This window comes from Salvia miltiorrhiza, chromosome 1 (genome assembly GCF_028751815.1).
Source record: "Salvia miltiorrhiza cultivar Shanhuang (shh) chromosome 1, IMPLAD_Smil_shh, whole genome shotgun sequence".
NCBI lineage: Eukaryota > Viridiplantae > Streptophyta > Magnoliopsida > Lamiales > Lamiaceae > Salvia > Salvia miltiorrhiza.
This window is the reverse complement of record NC_080387.1, coordinates 14,424,492-14,446,409: the sequence shown is the minus strand read 5'-3', so window position 1 is coordinate 14,446,409 and position 21,918 is coordinate 14,424,492. Positions and strand designations below refer to the sequence as shown.

Below are 21,918 nucleotides of genomic sequence, written 5' to 3'. Positions count from 1 at the left end.
GACGAGGGATAATGATCTCGTCGATTCGCCTATAGATTGAATTCTTATTTGGCAAACTCAAGAAGAATTCGAAAACTTGAGGAGAAATAACTTACAAAATTATTATAAAAAATTATTTGGCAAACCCTAACGTAAAGAAGGAAACAAACTAAAACTAAGGAAATACGAAACTTACTCTACAAGCTGAAACCCTAACGAGAAAATCAGCTCTGCTAGTTGCAGAGCTGACAGGCTTCAGCTCTGAAAATATCGCACGCTCTGAAGGGCCTGACTCGGGCGAGAAAGTCACTTCTGAAACTTGCGGCTCTGATCTTCAGCTCTGAAAACTTCAGCTCTGGACCTCAGCTTTGAACTTCAGCTCTGACGTTCAGCTCTGAACTCCAGCTCTGACGCTCAGCTCTGACGTTCAGCTCTGCTCTGTTGATCTGCTCTGCTCTGCAGGTTAGCTCTGCTCTGCAGATCTGCTCTACTCTGCAGGTTAGCTCTGCTCTGCAAGTTAGCTCTGCTCTGTAGATTAGCTATGCTCTGCAGCTCCACTCTGCTATGCAGCTCTGCTCTGCTCGGTGTGTCTGCTCTGCTGTTGGGCTCTGCTCTGTAAGTAATAAGATGTAAACTTTTGAGCTCTGATCTGTCGGTCCTTCTCCAATTGGTCTTTTCAGCTCTTGCTTCCAGATTTCTTCCACCAACGTCATTAAATTAGCCTTGAATGTCTTGGCTCTAGCTCTCGTCACCGGACCAACTAGCACGTGTACCGGATCTCCACTTTGTGCAGCCTCTGAAACTCGGCTCTGCTCTGCATCCGGAGCTCTGCTCTGAACTGCATCAACACTGGACTCTAAGTTGTTTAGCACCCGCAAGTTAAACATTTTGTTGTCTTGACATTTGAAAGCTCAGAAGGAGAATTCCAACCTAGTATGTTGGCATTGAAACAAGTGTTTCAGTCGAAAGGTTTGTTGTGCGCCTGCAAGCACAAGCTAGGTTTGTTGTGCACCCGTAAGCACGAGCCGAATCGATTGTCAGTGTGATCTACTGACCGTGGACGTAGGAAAGTATTTTTCGAACCACGTAAAAATACTCAGTGTTCTTTATCGCTTTCAGTATTTTCTTTCATTACTTGTGCACAAACACTATTCATACTGAAACTGATAAGATAAAAGAGAAACCCTAAAACTGATAATTTGATTCACTAAAGGCTATTTCTTAAAATCGTTTCCGCTCCAAGTGTTATAAGTCTAACTGATAAATTTTAGGATAATTAGTAAGATTTCTAACACTTCTCTGATTTCGAAAAACTGATAAGATTGCCCCTTTGTCTGAATTTCAGTTTATTGACCAGTTTCATAAACTGAAGTATCCTACTGATTCATCATCAGTATCATTCTTAACCCCTTCTAAAAACTGATCATATTCTTCACTGGTCACCTCACTTCAGTTTACACTCTTCAGTATCAGTCTAGATACTGACTTCAGTTTTCAAAAGTCTTAAAAATAGCCTACTGTGTATTCCCCTGCCCCCCCAGTTCAATAGCACCCCAAGGCCCAACAAATTTAATAATTTATAAGTAGTATTTAAAAATTAAAATGATTATTATTTATATTCAAGAAATTAAAATAGTCAATAATTACTCTTAAGATGTTTTGGATCATTATTTTTTGCGGATTTCAAATCTTGAATATTGAATATTAATTAGTTATTTAAAATTTAGAAAATATATTGTCTATTTATTTTGGTTATTTGGTTTTAATCGAAACCGAACCGAAATATTTAGGTTCGATTTTGTTCAATTTTAGGCATGTTCGGTTCAGATTTGGTTATTAATTATATAATTCGGTCCTAATTCAGTTTTTGCTATTCGGTTTGGATCGGTACCGAATAACCGAATGCTCACCCTCGTGCATGGTGACAAGTTTATACATGCGGCATTTGACGGGAAGGTTCGGAAGGGGCAGGTGCTGCAGAACTTCACGGTGGTGAAACAAGTCTGCGGACAGTGGCGGATCCAGGGGGGCTAGGGGGGGCTAGAGCCCCCCCCCCCCAAATTTTGATTTTTTTTTTTAAAATTTTAAATATAGAAATTAAAAATAATAATAAACTAAATACTCTGTTAAGAAATACAAACGGGACAGACTGAAAGCTAGCACTAATAATAAACTAAATACTCTATTAATATTTTAGGTTGTTGATCTAACAATACAAGAGCTAAACACTCGGTTTTCCGAAGCTAGCACTAATTTGCTTAGATGCATGGCGTGTCTTGATCCGAGAAATAATTTCTCCCAATTCAACATTGATCAACTTTGGGCCAGGTGATTATTTATTATTTCCACAATTACTAGCTCGGGTTCGCCAAGTGTCTATTCATAGATTATTTGTAATGTAATAGACATGGTAATGAATGAAACTATTGTAGGTTTTTATTATTGTTGTTGATCTAATGACAAAAAAACAATTATTTATTAATTACTATATATTATATCCCAAAAAAAAATTTCGGCCCCCCCCAACAAAATTCCTGGATCCGCCCCTGTCTGCGGAGCAGGGATTGAGTGCGTAGAGTTCAAGACCAACTGCAACACCATGTTCAGCACACTCAACGGCCGCACCTTCGCCCTCTGGGGGCTGACCGAGGATGTTGTGGCCAATTAGTGACGAGGCTAGACTTTCGATTCGATGTCTAATTTTTCTCAATAAAATTAATAATTAAATTAAAAATAAAAAATTAAATTAAAAAATAATAATCATTAACACAATTATAATTTCATTTGAATTATAGAAAGTGTCTTTCGAATTGACTTTCAAGTTTTTCAATATCAAATTCAAGAAATGAATCTATAGTTACAAAGAATGAATGCATAAATTAATCAAAACATCGATTCAACTCTAAAACTTACATATTAATCACAATGTAAAATAGTTCAACTCGATACACTACAACAAAATTCACCTATTAGGACTTTCATGAGAGTCCTATTATATGGTATAATAGGACTTTCACTACTATAGGACTCTCCTTAGGAGAGTCCTATTTGCGCTAGTCACTATACGTGTAAAAGGACACTCATTGTAATAGGATGCTCAAGAAAGTCCTATTAGAGTATGCTTGAAAACCCATTTTTGTGACACTTAGGAGTGTCCTAATAATTAGTGTCCTGTTACAATATATTTTTGTGACACTTAGGAGTGTCCTAATAATTAGTGTCCTGTTACAATATATATTGTATTGTTCTAAAATTTGTAGTTTGACCTAGATTCATGTAACATTCTAAAATTACAAATTGCTACTAATAATACGTATATAAGAAAGATTAATTGTAACCATAGAAATATTGCTAAATTCATTTATATTTTCCAACCGAACTCGTTGCAAAACAACAAACTTTAAGATCTTATGAAATATATCTGCTCCACCACTCTTGTATGTCACCAAAGCTATAACCATGTTAAAAACTTAATAAAACTCACAAGATTTTTGAGGAAATATCCATAACTAAGTTTCTTTCATTCATTTTGTCGTGGCAAAGACCAAAAAAAAGACAGCAAAAAAAGAGAACAGCAGCCAGCACGATCAATCTTCTTCAATCATCATCGTCGTCGGTCACCTAAAATGAAAAGAACATCAGGATTATGAGTTCAAATCAAATCTAATTTGAATCTATTGATCTAATGAGAAATAAGAATCATGGTTTTTAAGAATAGAAAAAGAATTTAAGAATAGATGATTACCAAGTGTCGAGGCCATGCAATGCATGCTCCAATTGCATCTCCAATTGTGGACAAGTTTGAATATGGCCTAATCAAATCTTCTTCCCATTCTATAGGAACTGAAACTTGAACTTCACACCAATTTAATCCTAGTCGTTTTCCTCCAACATCGTGATTGGGATCTACACTTCGAACCCAACCTTATAGCTACTAAATCGAGGTAGAAGACAATTTAATTTAATTTCTTAAAAGGAATACCTGTTCTTCTAGCTTGCTCGGGTCCAATGTAATATTCTCACTTTCAGTGAGACAGCAACATAACAAGACTAGAGGAAAACGATGCAATACTGTCAGAAGTCTACTCATTCTATAAAGATGGATTACAGAAACATAAAAAATGAACACTACTATGACAAATTACCTGCAAGGTATTTCAAAGGGATTCCAGCATCTACAAGAGCAGCACAAGAAGCATGTATGGCACATGGAAGAACCTTACAAAAGCTTGGTCAAAGAATTCAGAAATTTATGGGGCTTCTATAAGAGGGAGAGAAACAGAGATGTTGGGTCACAATATTCATATTCTCATAACAGTTAAGAGAAACATAAACTCTTTTGCCTTGTGAGTGATCCATATCAAAAGGAACAAACAAACCGGGGAAGGATACAGAACCATCGTCATGGACAACCTGCGTAGCAAAAATAATTTATCACATTGATGCTTCAAATTCCAGACCAACAGATAAAAATGCCCCTAGACAATGTTCTACATATGATATTTCATAAGCAAAAAAAATTATGACACAATATGCCCATTTATGATGTGATATTGTCAAAAGAATATTTTAGTTTTGTAAATAGCATTAAAGTAATGAGGGATACTAGCTAATCTGAACCAAAACTCTCTATATACACTAGAATCCAATAGAATTTTCTCGAAACTTAATTAGTTTCAACACTATGAATCCTGACCCATAAACCTTGTATTCTTACAGAAACTTACAGTTTGACTATGATCATGCATTATGATATCCTAATTCTCGTCTGATGATATTACATTATTTATGAACATTCTAAAGCATAAAAACCTTATGATTGTAAAATGATAATTTCATAAACCTCTTAATTAATTAGACACTACGATCCAACATATTCTTACATTAAGATTCTATGAGCATAAGGAACTGTTGTGTTGTCAGTGAACTATTGGATGATCTTGCAAAATATGCTATTGGAATTTCTCCAACTTCTCCATCACCTAATCTACATTTTTTTCAACTCTCATATTAGCTATTGACATATTATAATTCCTGCCAAACTCATTGATTGATGATTACAAAATACATTTAAGATACACATGAGTTTGGGGTATTTCCTGCTAGTGCTCACCCTAACAGCATCATCCACTATTTCAAGATGAGTGAGAAGTAGCTCTTCTAGCTCCGCTGGTGCGACCTAAAAGCAACCGAATGCAACAAGTGAAGCACAAGTAAGAGTATTCTCTCAAGGTGATAAACAAATGATGCTTACCTGAAAGCCTTTATGTTTGATGTGCTCTTTTACACGGTCCAACATGTATAGTCATCCCACATCATCAACATAGCAAACATCTCCTGTGTGCAACCAATCTTGCTTGTCTATAGTTTCCATGGTTGCCTTGTGGTTGTTCCAATAGCCTACAAAGATGACAAGTCAAGAAAAATTAAACATGTGGCTCCTTAGCACCATAGATATGGACAGGATCAAATCTACTTTTCATCACCATCAAAGTTGTACTCCTCAGCCACCTCAACCAACCAATCTATCAAAACCTCTCTCATTTTTGCAGTTACATCTTTCTGAATTTTCTCCAAGTAATACGACAATGGCCTTCTCTTAGCCTCCATCTGAATGAAACATTATACCAACTTAATGTCACTGAACTAAAATTTAATATAAATAGTTCTATGAAAGCCCTAAATTAAGTGCTAATCATTTCTCAGATCAATGGCGTAGAAAGCCCTAATATTATAGGAAAAATAAACGCCACAATATGAATCCCTAATCTCATTGACAGTCAAATAAAGAGATACACCTGATTATGGATAACAAATCCAAATATTACTGTAAGAAATTTACATATCATCAAAACCGGAACCAAATCAGTATTAACACATCTCATGTAAACAACCAAAATTAAACAAATTCATACTGAATTAGTTAGTACGTACCAACCTCCACTCTGTGAAGATATTCATATATATCAGAAGCATAAGCTCCGCACATCTGCGGATCATCAGATTTCCCGTCCAAATCAATGGCTAGATCGGTCTGAGCTTTAGAGATCTTCACCTCCTTAGCTCCACCGGCTTCCGCTATCTTCACATTCCTCCGGGTTTGCTTTTCGGCTTATCATTCACAACACAAATCTTCTCCTCAAAGCATCGAAGATGGAAGCTTTCTCGCCGTGGATTTGGGGAATTTTCCTCAAGGGCTTTTCTTTGGCATTTGGGGGAAAAAACGAACAAATAGAAAGTTGGAACAATTTTTTCCATTTTTAACTTTTCTGTTTATTGTTTTCCAATTTAATGAATTAAGTTAATTTAATTTTTTATTAAAAAAATTCAAAAAATTTATAGACTACAGATTTGTGGAAAGTGTATTCTTTTCAATTTAATTTAGTTTAAGGCAGCGCAGAAATAGTATAATTCATAGTAGTGATTAGATTGGATAAGACATTTTTGAACAAGAGTCCCATTAAATATAAAATAGGACTCATAACTTGAAATAGTCCTCATATAAGCATCCCCAAAGGCTGATTTTGTTGTAGTGATAACAGTGAAAATAAAATCGTAATTTTTATTTTTTTATATTATTTATAAAATTATAAAAATACCCCTTACTTCTTTTTAAAATTTCAGGGTGATCCAATTATCCCTTAGCTCCACCCATGCGTGGCCAACACCTACCAAATATCGAGAGAGGAGGCGGAGAGGCTTAAAATAAATCCAAATTTTGCCATTGCTTTAGAACATGATACATTAAAGCAAATTAACACAACATAGTTGATTATCGTCTGCATGAGGGAAGAACAACATATAATGGTTATTTTATATATTGATACATATATGTACAATAAAATTAGGGTATATATATAGTTTTTCAAAATTTTAATTTTTAGTGATAAATATTACCATTATATAACAATAATTATTTATTTTTGTAATAAAAGGTTATTAAATACTGAAATTAATAGTTGGACACAATGAGAGACAATAAACTTTGGAACAAATTATCTCATCCTCAACTATAACACACGAGATCCTCCGTCCCACTTTTGGTGATTCACTTAATTAGAATCCTACTTTCAATCTCTTATAGTTTTAATTATTTTTTCTTCAATGTTAATTTATTATGTTTTAGTATAGTTTTAAGATAATTAATGTCAACAAAGTTGAAATAAAGATTTTCTAGAGAAAGCAAATTTTGCTACCAAGTTAATTATGCATGTGATGGAATCGTGCAAATATGAAATTCACCAATAGAAGACTAGAACAATAATTGAGACGGCTTTGTTGGACTGAGTATTCATGTTTTTGTGCGTAGATAAATGTTTAGAACTATAAATATAGAAGATTGCTCTCTCAATACTACACTACAACTACCAAAGAGAAATTAAATTGCCAAAGAGTACTACGTAGATTGAGTTAATTACAGGATGAAGGCATCTGGAGTTGAGTTTCTGGTATTTTTCACCATTCTTGTTAGTTCTTCGTTGTTAGCGGAAGCATACGATCCTGATCCATTGCAGGATTTCTGCATTGCAGTCAATGACACTGAAGCTGCAGGTAATGAATATGAATATATAATTAATTTTGGGTGTTTATTAATTTTTTGCAATTGAAATAATTTTGATTTGATTATGATCAGTATTTGTGAACGGGAAGATTTGCAAAGACCCAAAGAGCGTGACAGCAGACGACTTGTATTACGCGGGAGCGTTGAATGAGTCGAGACAAGTAACAAATTCTCTGGGGACACAAATAACGTTGGTATACGACGAGGTCCTAGCAGGCCTTAACACTCAGGGAGTGGCCATTGCACGTCTCGACTTCGATCTCAACGGCCTCAATCCACCCCACGAGCATCCCCGTGGGTCGGAGATATTTCTGGTATTGGAAGGCACGCTCTACGCGGGTCTCATAAACTCCAACCCGGCCAACCCCAACGACAAGAACCCGCTCTTCGCCAAGGTCTTGAATGCTGGAGACATCTTCGTCTTCCCGCGGGGCTTGATTCATTTCCAGTATAACATCGGAAAAACCAAAGCAGTCGCCATTGCTGCTTTCAATAGCCAAAATCCAGGAGTCGTCACCATCGGTAAATCCATCTTCGGATCTGAGCCGTCCGTTCCTCCTCATATTCTCGCCAAAGCATTCCAACTTGATGATGATAAACTTGTCGAGCATCTGCAATCACTCACGTGGACCGGGAACGTCAATTAGTTCAATATAATGCATCAATAAATTAATTAATAAATATGGGTTAAATCTAATCAATAAAACCCCATCATGTATTCGATCTACTTGTATTCCATTTTCATCAATTGTTATGTCAACTACATGCTTTTATAAATCTACCTACGTGGTTTGTTATGCATTTGTTATTGTATAAGGGTGTGTTTGCTTTTTATCCTTCAAAAATGAAGGGATAACAAAAGTTTATGTCTTTAAATGTTTGCTTTCTTATCCCATATTTTACGCAAACATCATTTTTCCTTCTTTATTTTCACTTCAAGGAGGGATAATATTATTCCTCCATTTTGGTGTGATAATATTATGTGTTAATATCTCTAATTAACCATTTTGTTATCCCTCCTTGAAGTGAAAATAAGGAAGGAAAAATGGTGTTTGTGTAAAATGTGGGATACGAAAACAAATATTTAAAGGCATAATTTTTTGTTATCTAGAGGGATAAAAAACAAACACACCCTAAAAGAAAAGCTAGCGAGATTTTGATGTGATTAACTGAGAAAAAGATTGTAGCTAGTATTCTGGTATGATTTATATATAGTCTCGAACTGATAAAATGAGAGGCTGTTTGTAATACCCCGTTTCCTCGAGCTAAGTTTAGAATAATTTTGAACTTAGAATTAAGATGATTCACGCCGGATTAAGAAAAAGAATTTATTTTTAATTCCAACTAAAATGATTTACAAAAGCATTTGTAAATTTAGTTATTAAATTTATATGCATTACATATTTATTTAATTAAGCATTCAAGCTTTTATCCGAGCTATTTATTTAGCAAAGCCTGACGAAGCCTGACGAATATTACAGTCCTGTTAATCCGGAGATATTTTTTTTCCTGATATTTTCTCGCTCTACTCAGCCGCCTCACTTTTCTCTCTCTCCTCACCTTTACCTCCACCGCAAGTTCACCCAATTTACTCTCTCTCTCAATTCACTCACTTCATCTCTCTCGTCCAACACCCGGACTGAGCTTCAAACACAGCAACCATAGCTTGATTCTCGATTCACACGGCACCAAACCAGTTTCCCAACATCTGCCAAGTTCATCAAGCCAAGGTTTCATCTACGAACTCCATTACCCTTTTATTAATATCATGTTTAAATAGAATGATATTTCAAACAAGAATCACACGCATACATTGTAGCTAAGCTGTGCAATACTCTCTTTATGTTTATGCTTGCATACATGATGTATGTGTTAAAAGAATAAGAAGAAAGGTAGAGTCTTGAGTTGGTTATGTTCTGCGTTGGGTCTGAGGTGCCGAGTCGGAGGGGATTATTGCTGTCGGTGGCGACCTCGTCGTCTGTCGCCGGAGTAAGAGAAAGTCAGAGGTAGAGTAAGGGCGGTGGTGGCTGAATTGGGGATCTAAGGCTCGGCGGAGGCGTGGCCTGTGGGTCGCGTTTCCGTTAGATCTGGAGGAGAGGAGAGTGAGGGTAGCGGCCGTGGCTTGCTGCGGTCGCCGGAAACAGAGGGAGGTGACGGCACTTCGCCGTTGCCAAGGAGGTGATCGGCGTGAGCTGTACTGGTGGGCTGAGAAAGAAAGAGTCGGCAGGTGTTCAAAAGTTGGGAGATGAGTGAGAGTGAGAGCAGAGTAGGGAGATGAGAGCAGAGTAGGGAGATGAGAACAAACTAGCAGAGCTGAAGAGCAGAGCTGACTAGCAGAGCTGAAGAGCAGAGCTGACTAGCAGAGCTGAAGAGCAGAGCTGAAGAGTAGAGCTGACTAGCAGAGTTGTTTAGCAGAGCTGACTAGCATAGCTGAAGACCAGAGCTGAAGAGTAGAGCTGAGAGCAGAGCTAAGAGCAGAGCTGGAATGCCAGAGCTGAAAGATGAGAGCTGAATGCCAGAGCTGAAAGATCAGAGCTGGGATACTAGAGCTGGAGAGCAGAGCTGGGATACCCGAGCTGAGAGACCAGAGCAGGGAGACCAGAGCTGGTTGAGCAGAGCAGAGTAAAGCAGAGTATAGTTGAGCAGAGTAGAGAGTAGTAAAACAGAGCAGAGAAAGGGGGGAGAGGCGGCGAAGCCATGGGCTGCCTTTGTTATTATTTTTGGACTTGTGCATTTTAAGCAAACACTTATATGCTTTAAGTATGAAATGAGTCATGCATTGCATCATGATTTAATTGGTTATTTATAATTCCAATTACAAAAGAAAGTCAAGTAAGAATATTGTTGGTGTTCTTAACTCAAGAGAATTGTTTTCAATTATTTATTCATTAAATTTTGAAAACCCGGCTAAGTGAATCATAGAATGTTAAGCACTTTACCGTGACTTGAGTTTAGATTTAAGAGACCTATTGAGAATAAATTTCTTGTAGGCCTTGAAACATCAGGAGGATTAGCACTGCTATTCCGATTCAGAGATAAGTTAAACGACAGGCTTTGCCTATTCAGGTGGGCTTACTTTCCAAACGTATAAAGTATGATTGAGTTATTAAGCTCTAAATGTTTCAATGAAATGCAAATTATTTATTCGATGAAATGCAAACTGTTTATCCAATAAAATGTTTATGTGCACTCTGCTCTGTTTAAGGCTCACCACAACGAATCAATTGAGGTTCTCTTATGGCCTAACACGTTATTTGAGATTTGTGTACACTCGTTAGCTAACCGGCTGGTGGGTTGATCTCCATCGGGCACTAACTAAGAGGGGTTATAAGGGTGCTTGCTGGATGTGTTTCGAAGCATAGAATGTAAGGCCTGCCTGGGTAGTGTCCTGAGGTCAAAAGTAAACTTGTCTGGGTTACGCCCTCAGTTCAAGTAAATGGAAGAAATGGATCCGTCGGTGGCTAGAGGTCCGGATCACAGCGAGTAACAGAAAGGGAGTGTGACATGTGCGCACAAATGAAAGAAATTATTTTAACATGCTTAGAAGTTCTTTCACTTTAAAACCTTCTAAGTCATGTCAAGTATGATTGGATAAACTGTCTTTACCAAAGTATGAAATATTTCAGAAAATGCAGCCCACTAAGTACATTAGTACTTAGCCCAAAAATCTTCAAATGTTTTTCAGGTTAATGGCTGGTGCTGACGGGACGAGTTGAGGCTAGAGTTCAACTTCTTATTTTGACTTCCACTATAGAACTAGCCAGTATATGTCTTTTGTTTTCTTAACTTAAGACCTTTATGTTGTGACTCTAAACAATATCTTTTGTTGAGCCGAGACTATTAATTCACAAGTATTTCATTCTATAAATGTTGGTTATCTGAAGCATGACACTAAACTTGTGATCCTGAAGTTGTTATGTTTGTTGATGGATTCGTATCACTTAAATAATGAGTCGTACCCCAGTTATAGTTATTGTTTCAAGAATTGGGGTGTGACACTGTTGTTAGTGGGGGAACTAGTTTCTTGCCCGTCCAAATTCGACCGGAACTAATTATTATATATAAATTTTGTTAATAATTTTAAATATAAGTATGATAATTATACAATATATATGCAGATTATGAACTTCGTTTATATACTCGTATTTGTTTTAAACTCGCATTCTGAATTCATATATAATAGTAATATCCGCTAATTACCTGAATATGCTTAAATTTATTTAATATCTAAATAATCAAATATAAGTTGTTACGATAATTAGTTATCTATCTCAATAAAAACTCATAACATTTCAAAATAAACATTAACAATAAATAATAAAAGATTAATAAATAGAGAAAATTTCACGTAAGCGTGTATATAATCTTTTATTTAGATTCAACAATTAGTGAAGTCTTCCACAAAAAATAGATGTGGATTCCTGACAATCTATATTTGTGTGTTAACAATAAATATTAGTATAAATAATAAAAATTGTATAATTTATGCATTCATTTAAAACTTATATATTTTTGCTCGTGCCAAACTCATTTTAAAAGTAATTTTAATTATTCGCCCATCCAAACCGACAAACATATGAAAGAGAGTAACTCTCTTTCCAAACATACATAATAGTATCCGTTAATTATCCGAATACATTTAATATTTTTAAAATATCTAAATAAACATTTAATAGTTATTGATTATCTAACTTAATAAAGCTTACAATCAATATGTTTGTTTCTGGACATTACAAAGTATACATTTATAATAAATAGCATAAACTATAAAAGATTAAAAATTAATTGATAATAAATGTAGAAATTATACATTGTACGAAATCTTTTTAGAATTTATATACCAGTCATGTCGCAAACCCAATTTAAAAGTGTTTGTACTACCAGTTCCCATGAAAACACGTATAGTAATATCCGCTAATTTTTTTCAAACTCGTTTAAGTATATAAATATCTAAAAAGTCAAATATAAGTTGTTACAATAATTGATTATATTTCTTATTGAAAATCAAAACATTACAAAGTAAAAATTAAGAATACCTAGTATAAATAATAAAAGTGGATTTGACCACCATCATATCTGATTAAAAAATAATTTAATTTATTGCTTGTCCTCTTCCCGAATTCGTATAGTGATACCCACTTATTACCTGAAGTCGTTTAAATTTATAAATATTTAAATAATAAAATATAAATTGTTACAATAATTGATTATTCATACTCAATAAAATTTTGACATTACAAAGTAAATATTAATTTATTAAAATCGATTTTATATAAAGAAAAAAGGAAAAAAACCCTAAAACCCTTGAGAGCACAAGAGAGCAAACTAAGGGCCGAGCCTCATTAAAACCCCTTTAAAGAAAATCCAATGGGAAAAACTTTAAAGGGAAAAAAGAGTACTCGTCTAAGAACAGACCTCAACAACAAAGGAAACCGTAAAAAATAGAGAAGCCAGGAAGGAGGGGGAGTCTTCAGGAGCTCCGGCCTAACCATTACAAAGTAAATATTAATAAATTATTTAAATAACACAAAAAAAATAAAATGGATAAAATACTTTGTTTGTCTCAATTGCATGAACAATTGATAAATATATGACTATAATTTGTGAAATTTGTTAAAATTTTGATGTGGGTGGGATTTAAGATAAATAAATTGATTAAAAAGTCAAAGTCATGAGAATTTAGAAAAATAAGCACAAAAAATAGAGAAAAAGTCACATAGAATTGGAGTCATATTCGTATTATATATAAGAAGACGTACATGATTAACCCAATATCCCAAAGGTGTAGAATATTAATATAATGATTTTTAGATATTTAATGATTTTTAGATATGAAAATTAATTAAAAATTTGGAAAAAAATAAGAATGAATGAGAATAGAGGAAAATTAGAATGGAGTGATTATACGACGCCACGTAGGATATGATTTATTTTGCTATTATATATATGTAGATTTGTGAGAAGCAAATTTGCATAAAAGGGGTTGTGGTGAAGAGATTTTGTAGAACGAAAATATTTTAAAATCCATTGATTGATAAATTTTTAACTTTGTATAAGCAACTTAATCGCTGAATATTTCTTAGTAAAATTTCTTATTATTAATCATCTTATATAATATGCAAGTTTATTCTTTTTTGGGACCGCAAAAATAATGGGCTCTAGGCATTGCCGGTGTTGGCCCACTCTCAGGCTTGCCTTGACAATCGTCCACATCAAATTTTCTTCTTTCTTTCTTCGTTTATATGGTCCACGTTTATAGTACGCTTCCCCTTCAATTTATCAATTGGACACATATACTCGAATTACTATTTTTCGCTGTGAACACTGATTATGTTTAGGGATATTTTGTTGCAATGTCAACCCCCGTTATGTATTATTAACATATTACTCGAACTCGTTGAGTATCTTTTGAATAATTATATGCACGGCCCCCTCGTGGTCTTCTTTGACATTTAGTTAAACACAACTATCTTCCTATTAAGTCGAGTCATCAAAGAGTCAAAACGCCCCTTTTCTAATCCCGCTCCTAAATCCCCTCCCCTAGTCACAATTTCCTGAATTCGTTATCCTTAGCAAAATGCGGTCGTAACAACTCTGATGTGATGTAACACTACACATTTTTACCTTATTATTATTAATAGTGTCGAGACGCTATTTAGAGAAACAAGATGAAGTTTCTCAATAGATTGAGATGTGAGAATTTTAGAATTTCGATGATGGAATTAGTGAGTGAATTACTCAAAGAAATTGAGAGCAGATAGAGATCCTGATTGAATTGAGGAGAGATTATAGTTTCCGTTCCCGATTAAGATAGAATAATTATTAGTTTTGAGATGGTTTATAGTGTTAAGAATTATGATGATACTTGACTAGAAATATAGTCGAGATGAATAAGTGAGAATCACTATAGAGAGAGGAGTCGAATTCATAAGACGATTAGATTGACGAAAGATTTTGTTTGATTTCGAGGTGTCGTTTGTGTGAGATTTATTTGATTGACTGTTACGTGACTACTTGATACATGTGTATTTTTGATTGAGTGATTTATGATTTTTCTGAGCATGATAGTACGCGAGATAATCTTAAAATTTATAACCAACGAGATTATTTTAATCGGTGAGCAGAAATGTTACTATTGATATTATAATTTTTTTTTCTTCCTAACGAATTTTTCTCGGAGTTTATTCTCTTGAGACTGATGCGAAGTGAATAATTATTTGTGCCCAAGTGTTATAATTATTTTGTGGTCACTTAAGTGCATAATGTGTAGTTTTGATTTAATTAGTGAGTGATTTATCAAATCAAATTTGCACTACACATTTACTACACTTTTTATTTAGCAAATTTTATCATTTACACTAATTATTACTCTTATATAACCTATGGTTAATAGTGCAAGTGGCCAAGTGGGAGCTTAGATAAGCTTTCTAATTAAATATTAAGAGAATTACTTGGAGACCAAGTATATGAGATTAAACAAAACACATTTCTCTCTCCTCCCTCCCCCATTTCTCACGCCCTCTCTCACTCTTTCTTCTCCCTCACTTCTTTCTCTCACTATCACCATTGTTGAGCAATTTCCAAGCTTCTAAGATCATTCCTACACCATAATCTTCACTAAAACCATGCCTAAACTTCATATCCTTTGAATCAAGAGCAAGTTTCAAAGGAGTTTCAAGATTTAATCAAGAAAGTTTCTATATTTTCATCAAATCATTGAGTAAGTATTAGATCTACTTAGATCTAGTAATGTTTGAGTTGTATATGTGTGTATATGGATAGATCTAACAAGAAATCACCACCTTTTTATTTCTTGCAAATTTTTGAAAATTAGGGTTCTTATGTCACGACCGATCCTAATTAAGGATAATTAAGCCGGGAAATCGTGACTAATGGAGGGAAATTAGAAGCGGGGTAGAAAGGGGATAATCAAATCAGGAAGGATCGCATTTCATCATTAAACAAAGGAATATTTATAATATAACAGAAGTTTAGTCGTATAGACTCAAATAACTAGTAAGTTCAGATATCTCTGACTTAGCCAAATAAACATAAAACTTCTGAGTACGCAGCGGAATATGATTCTGATTACATGTATGAAGACATGTAACCCTAGAGTTCATTAATACATAATAAGACAAAAGAATCCCGCTCGTCACTTCATCATCATCGGCAGCTGCTCAACCTGCACATTTAGAAATATATGCAGGGCTTGAGTACAAAAGTACTCAGTGGGCACGTATGCCTAAGTATAAAATACATGCTTCAAAACTGTAAATTGTCATGCCATAATAAACAGTACAGCAAGGGAGTTTTTCGCTAAAAGGCCCAAGCTTACTAAATTCATTTGTGATTCTTAAAGTTCGACTGCAGTCTAAGTTCTCTTGTAATCTATCATATCTGGAACTTTGTGCCGGAGAGGTGGCCACCTCTCACGGTCACTTGACCGGCCAACCCGCTAGATGACTCACGGTCACTGGTGTACACTAGTCAAGGCAGGATAGCTATCAACTGCTCAAGACCCGAATTCGATTACATGATTAAAGTCACATCAGATAGATATCATACTGAAATTTAAACATTTTATGGCAAGACAATATTTGAAATAACTTCAATTAATTTAGTCATGAAATAACTTGCTTGAACATAACATTTAAACTCATTTGATATATATGAAAGTAATGCCCACCTGATATAAACTTTCTGTGGTACAAAAGCTCCTCAACAGATTATCAATCTCGCCCTTGACCTTTATTACGAGAATATATGTACATACATAAGATATTTGCTCGAATAAAAATCCTCAAATGAGAATGTGTATTTAACTATGCATGATCCTTATGCATGAATTATTATTCTGAAATAATAATCAGGGAATTTCTATTGTTAATCCAGGCTATCGGATTTAAACAAAAGCTAAGTCTCGTCTCATGAAGCCGGATAACTAATAAAAATTAATCCGTTCTCTTCAGGATGTTATACACTACTGATTAAATAATCCCGCTCTATGTGGTAGATAGAAAGGAACTAACTCGGCTTATTCATTACATAACCTTGTAGGAATTTATCGGGCTTATCAAATATGAATGGAAATAATAATATAATTTCAAATAATTAAAAGGCTCAACATAAGGCAGCCTAATAATTAATTAAATAGAAGTGAGCTTGAATAATTAACATGTGAGGCCCAATTGAAATAATTCATCGGCTCAAGTAATTAAATAAATCTTGGCCCAATAAATAAATAATTTGATTAACTGGGCTCAATTAAATAAATCAAACGAGGTCCAACGAAGATAATATAACAGCCCAATAAAATAGATGGGCTTCAATTTAAATAAATTCGGCCCAAAGAAATAATGTAATAGAGGCCCATCTGAGTAAAATAAATAAGGCCCAACTGAAATGATACAGCAGCCCAAATATGTGAATAATTAAAGGCCCATATAAATAAATTAAGAGGCCCAATCAGTAATTATAATCGGCCCATATAAATAAAATCAGAGGCCCAATTCATAATTAAAATCGGCCCAATTACAATAAATACAACAAGGCCCAAAAATAGATAATTATGAAGCCCAAAGAAAATAAAGGCCCAAATTTTCGGCCCAAATCAATTAAATAACAAGCCCATTAAACTAAAGCCCAAGGAAATAATTGAATTAGGCCCAACTTAATTAAATTAAAGCCCAAAACAAATTGAAGAGCCCAACTCCAAATTGACTCGGTTCTCTCTCTCAGCAATAATACACTCATCTCTCTCTCTCTCGGTTGGAGCCGATACTCTCCCTCGCCGCACAAGACTTCTCCCTCTCTCTCGCCCGTCCTTTCTCTTCGCGAGCTTCGCTGCGAATTGCTCCGGCGACTGCAGCAGCTAAGCTGCCGCCAACCGAGACTTCGATCGAAGCAGCCGCCAAACTGCCAAGGTCGCCGTTTGAAACTCTTTTCCGTCTCCGAGGTCCACCGCCGCCGCCGCGGAACCGGCGACTCAGTCGGCGCCGGTTGCACCTGCCTCTCTTTCTCCCCGTCTCTAACGTGAAGGGGATCGAAAGCTCTAAATATCCCCTGAAATTTCAGATCGGTTTTCTCCCTCAAATCCAATCTGTCTTCCTTCTCCGGTTACACCGCTGCCGCCTGCTCCGAGCGGCGTCGACTGTCGACGCGTCAAAGCCCCGGCGCTGTCCTCTCTTTCGGCCCTCCGACTCAACTCCGGCAAAGCAGCCCGTCGTCGCTGCAACTGGAAGGTCGGGAGATTCGCCGTGTCGCTGCTTCGATCCGCCACCGCCTTGAGCTATCGCCGTTGTCTGGAGCTGCTGCTGTTTCACCGGAGTCGCGGCTTGCTGGAGGAGCGCCGCCGCCTGCCGCTGCTGTTGGCCAGCCTTCTTCCTATCTCTCCCTCTCGATCCGGCCTCAGCCGAAGCGGGTGCCGCCGCCGCTGCCGTCTGTGGTTCTGCCGCCATCTCCCCCGTCCATTTCAATCGGCGGTTCAGCGTCGTTGCTCCATTCGCGATGCTGCAGTTGCTGTAACACGATTCTCGCCGAGGCAGTAAGAGCTGTCGCCGTCGTCGCCATCGTCTTGGCTCGACCGAACAGGCAGCCATCCTCACTTCCTAAAGCTAAGTTCCAAATCTCCGTTTCTTTCTTTTCGTTGCGTGATTGAGTTTCGATACGAACATAAATTTCCTCGAGTAAGAATCTAGTACTTAGCATTCTATGTGTAAGCATACTGTAGCAAGCCTATATTCGATTCATGAGCTAAGGTATTCTCTTTCTTTTTGTCTGTGGAGTCTGATTTCATATGCATAAGCTGATCATGCTTTGGTTATGTCGCCTATCATGCTTGAATGCAGTAATGTGTGATGGAAAACAATATATGGGCTAAGCAATACCTTGAAATGTGTTGTTGGTTAAATATTGTTGTTTGTTGAACTGGAGTAACTGAACTTAAGGTTCCTGGCAAAGAGGAAATGAATGATTCTTGTTTTAATGCAGGTGCTAATCAAATGGAATGAAATCATTGAAGCTCAGCCTTACCTTGAGATCTTAGCAGAATGAATTGGGGCTGCTCTTCAATATTTTTTTTCGGTGAAATGAAGTGAGATTGAGAGCTGTTTGTTGGCTGGGGTTGATACTAATAATTCATTGGTGAAGAATTGAGTGTAGTGGTGGGGGAAAAAGAAAGAAAAACATAATGATAGTGGTGTGGGAACAAAGTTTAATGGAAAGAAAAAGAGAAGAAAAAGAAAGGAAAAAAAATTGTAGAGGAGAATTATTGATGTATTTTCTCTGACTCGGTGATTCTGTAACTGTAAAGTGAATCACGTGCTCATATTTGCTTGTACTGTTTATTTAAATAAATCTCGATTTCGACATGTGATATCTCGCTAAAATCGATAAGTTATAAAATGAATCTAAATTAAATCCGTAGATTTAATTTGTTCGTTGTCTTGATATTTAAATTAAATCCGCAGATTTAATTAACTCACGAGTCGGAAATAATCCACGACTTGAGTAAAAATAAATTCTAATTCCATCTCACTTAAATAAATAACGTGACTTTGCTAAGTCAGTTATAACTCTGAAATAATATCATTGATTGTTTTAACAATATAAATTCAGGATCATAAGCTGAATTCATATCAGGATAATAACCGTTTTCATTCACTGATGAATAAAAATAAACACTCATAACTGGATTCAAAATATATAAAAGAGTGGGTCATTACACTACTACCCCTCTTAACAAAAATTTCGTCCCGAAATTTGCATTCTTCTCAAACCATTATTGAGGTCACCCAAATTAAAGTCTTCTTTCATCTTCACTCAAAGTCTTCTTCATCAACACACATTCACCGAGGTGACCAAAATCACAAGCAACAACCAGGTTCGACATTTCATTGTTCATATCTACAATTGCATTTTGATTTTCACCTCTTCGTTAATATATTTCTTTGTTTGGATTTTACAGAAGAAAATGCATCGTATTTGTGTTACTTGATTTTGTTACCTAATTTTGCCTGATTTTTCCCAATATATTTGTTACCTGATTTTGGTAAATATTGGATATTTTTCCCAATATATATGTTACCTGATTTTGCCACTTTTTAATTGGTGTTATATGATCGTATTTGAAGAATGGATTCACCATCGATTCTAATCAAGTTACAATACAATTATTCTGAGATAAAAAAGCGAGGACTTATGGTATTAAATATAATCTATCATCATTCTCATTTTTTGTATGAAGCCCAATGTATGTATCTTCATTTGTTTCATGGATAATGTTGTATTTTAATGAATATTGACCAGTAGCAGCACAATGGATGAAAGCCAAGACTCAAGCCTCTGAAGCTATTAGCTAACAAATAAAACAACTTATAATTTTCAGTGGATATAATAATAGCACTGATGGCGGGAAACTTTTGCAAGAGAAAACTTTGCTTTAATATGTATATATATGTGGAATATGAAATATACATATCTCTCAGTTATGCTCTCAATTATAGTTGCACAATAATTCCAATAAAAAAGTCCAATTTTATATTAAAAAACATGATAACTATTTTGTCTTTAATCTATATATAATATAAAATATGAGTTTTTTTACATCCAATTTTTATCTATTCTCATAATTTTTTCCTCCAAATTTTCTATCTTTTTGTATTTTAATTCTTTTCGAAAAATCATTAATTTTGATTTATGAAACAAAAAATAATACTCAATATGGATGTTAAATAAAGATTATAAAAAGATCTTTAGTTTGATGTAAACATAATAAAAAAAAAAAATTTGAGATAAATAATTTATGATCGTTTAAAATGTTAAAATTAATTTATGTTCGCTCTCATTTTTATCTAATATTGAACATCATACTTTTTTTTTTCATTTTGTTTTCGTTTATTGATGAAAAAATAAGTAGATGCCATTTTTTTCCTTTCAAAAAAGTTTACATGATTGTCTAGATGATGAAGATGATCATCGCTATTGTTATTATTATTATTATTATTATTATTATTATTATTATTATTATTATTTAAAGAATATTTAGGTACATCCTTTTGTAATGTGGTCATTTTGTAATTCTTGAATATTTCATGATCCAAATGCTTAAATAATGTCATTAATTACTCAAATGTCTTGATTATTATATATAATCTAATACAAAGTGGTCAATGTTTAGTATATAATCTAATGCAACGTACATGGCCACATGTTGTCCATTTAAAATTTATCTATCTATCTATCTATCTATCTATATATATATATATATATATATATATAATATAGGGGGCGGTTATTCAATAAACCACTCTTATTTTAAGAATTACGAACCAGCAAAAATGCATGAATTTTATGTATAACCTGCATGAATAAACTGTATAAAAGCATGAATTGCGAAAAATAATTTTTTGCTACCTTTGGGATTCGAACTCAGGACCATGAATTTATCCAACAAGGTGATGAATCAACCGTAGATCTTGATGATCTAAGGGCTGAAAATTGTTCCTAATTTATATTTTAAGAAGCGTTCTTATTTTAGCCTTCCCCATATAATATTATAGCCATATAGATAACAAATACCAAATCATCCCTAAAAAAAGAAATAAAAGAAAGAAAAAAAATACCTAATCAAACTTGAGATTCTTGGTCACGTTGTTGTTCTTGAGAAATATCTTCAAGTGACCTGAATTTAAGCTCATTTATCTATATATCTTTTATAATATGTTTATTAATTCATTTTACCAACACTTGCATAATAAGTGCATGTAAATCTATATATATATGTTGTATGAGTGACACTCATCTGTTTATCATCTTTAATTTCTTATGTACACGTCACTTTTTAAATGCATAGCAGCCACGTTTCAACCCATTTTACTTGTCATATTTTTATCATAAAGCAATAAATATTGCAACTAAAAAACCCCTAGAAAACACTATAATAAACACATTATAAATACCCATCTCACTCAATGAAGGGTTTACAAACAAACAACAGCGCCGCGTCTCCAACCCTAGCTAAATCTCTAAATAGTTGTTCACTTTTATATAATACTAGTCGGTAACCCGTCGAAAATCGACGGGAATAAATGAAAATATATAAATATTTGTAATTATTTAATACATTTTTTATTTGATGATTTTTTAACTAAAATAAAGCATTAAATAAGTTTGTTTTAAAGTAAAAGATGTTAACTAAATATATTTTTAGTGAAACAATTCTCTGAACTCATAAACTAATTTTAGACACTTCCACCAATCCAATTTGATTATGATGATTTTAGAATTTTTCGATTCTTAAAAATAAACTTATGTCTCCTCCTCCAAAAAAAAAAAAAAAAAGAAGAAGCAAATACCAAAGTCCGAAGCCGAAACAT

General features: G+C 34.7%; 2 protein-coding genes across 11 annotated transcripts; one reads left to right on the top strand and one right to left on the bottom strand.

Moving 5' to 3' along the window:
- Window positions 1–3,325: 3,325 nt before the first annotated feature.
- On the bottom strand, window positions 3,326–6,471 carry LOC131006682 (exosome complex exonuclease RRP46 homolog). 10 transcript variants are annotated; one of them, XR_009095697.1, is made up of 10 exons: window positions 5,914–6,443; window positions 5,466–5,589; window positions 5,234–5,379; window positions 5,093–5,158; window positions 4,863–4,966; window positions 4,372–4,392; window positions 4,125–4,197; window positions 3,962–4,001; window positions 3,725–3,885; window positions 3,326–3,600 (listed from the first exon to the last, which is right to left on the bottom strand). XR_009095697.1 is itself a non-coding variant. In XM_057933852.1 (9 exons), the coding sequence occupies exons 3-8, from the start codon at window positions 5,276–5,278 to the stop codon at window positions 3,853–3,855; spliced, it is 306 nt and encodes a 101-aa protein (XP_057789835.1). In that variant the 5' UTR covers window positions 5,279–5,379; window positions 5,515–5,589; window positions 5,914–6,471; the 3' UTR covers window positions 3,326–3,600; window positions 3,725–3,852. The 10 variants fall into 10 exon arrangements, 4 of the variants coding, with proteins under 4 accessions (XP_057789835.1, XP_057789836.1, XP_057789833.1 ...); XR_009095695.1 differs by having other exon boundaries at window positions 3,962–4,029; window positions 5,914–6,421; XR_009095693.1 differs by having other exon boundaries at window positions 3,962–4,029; window positions 4,125–4,392; window positions 5,918–6,425.
- A 746-nt stretch (window positions 6,472–7,217) lies between these two features.
- Window positions 7,218–8,341, top strand: LOC131006676 (germin-like protein subfamily 1 member 11). The gene is made up of 2 exons (XM_057933844.1): window positions 7,218–7,530; window positions 7,613–8,341. Exons 1-2 carry the CDS (start codon window positions 7,401–7,403, stop codon window positions 8,185–8,187), a joined length of 705 nt encoding a protein of 234 aa, XP_057789827.1. The 5' UTR covers window positions 7,218–7,400; the 3' UTR covers window positions 8,188–8,341.
- The last annotated feature ends 13,577 nt before the right edge of the window (window positions 8,342–21,918 follow it).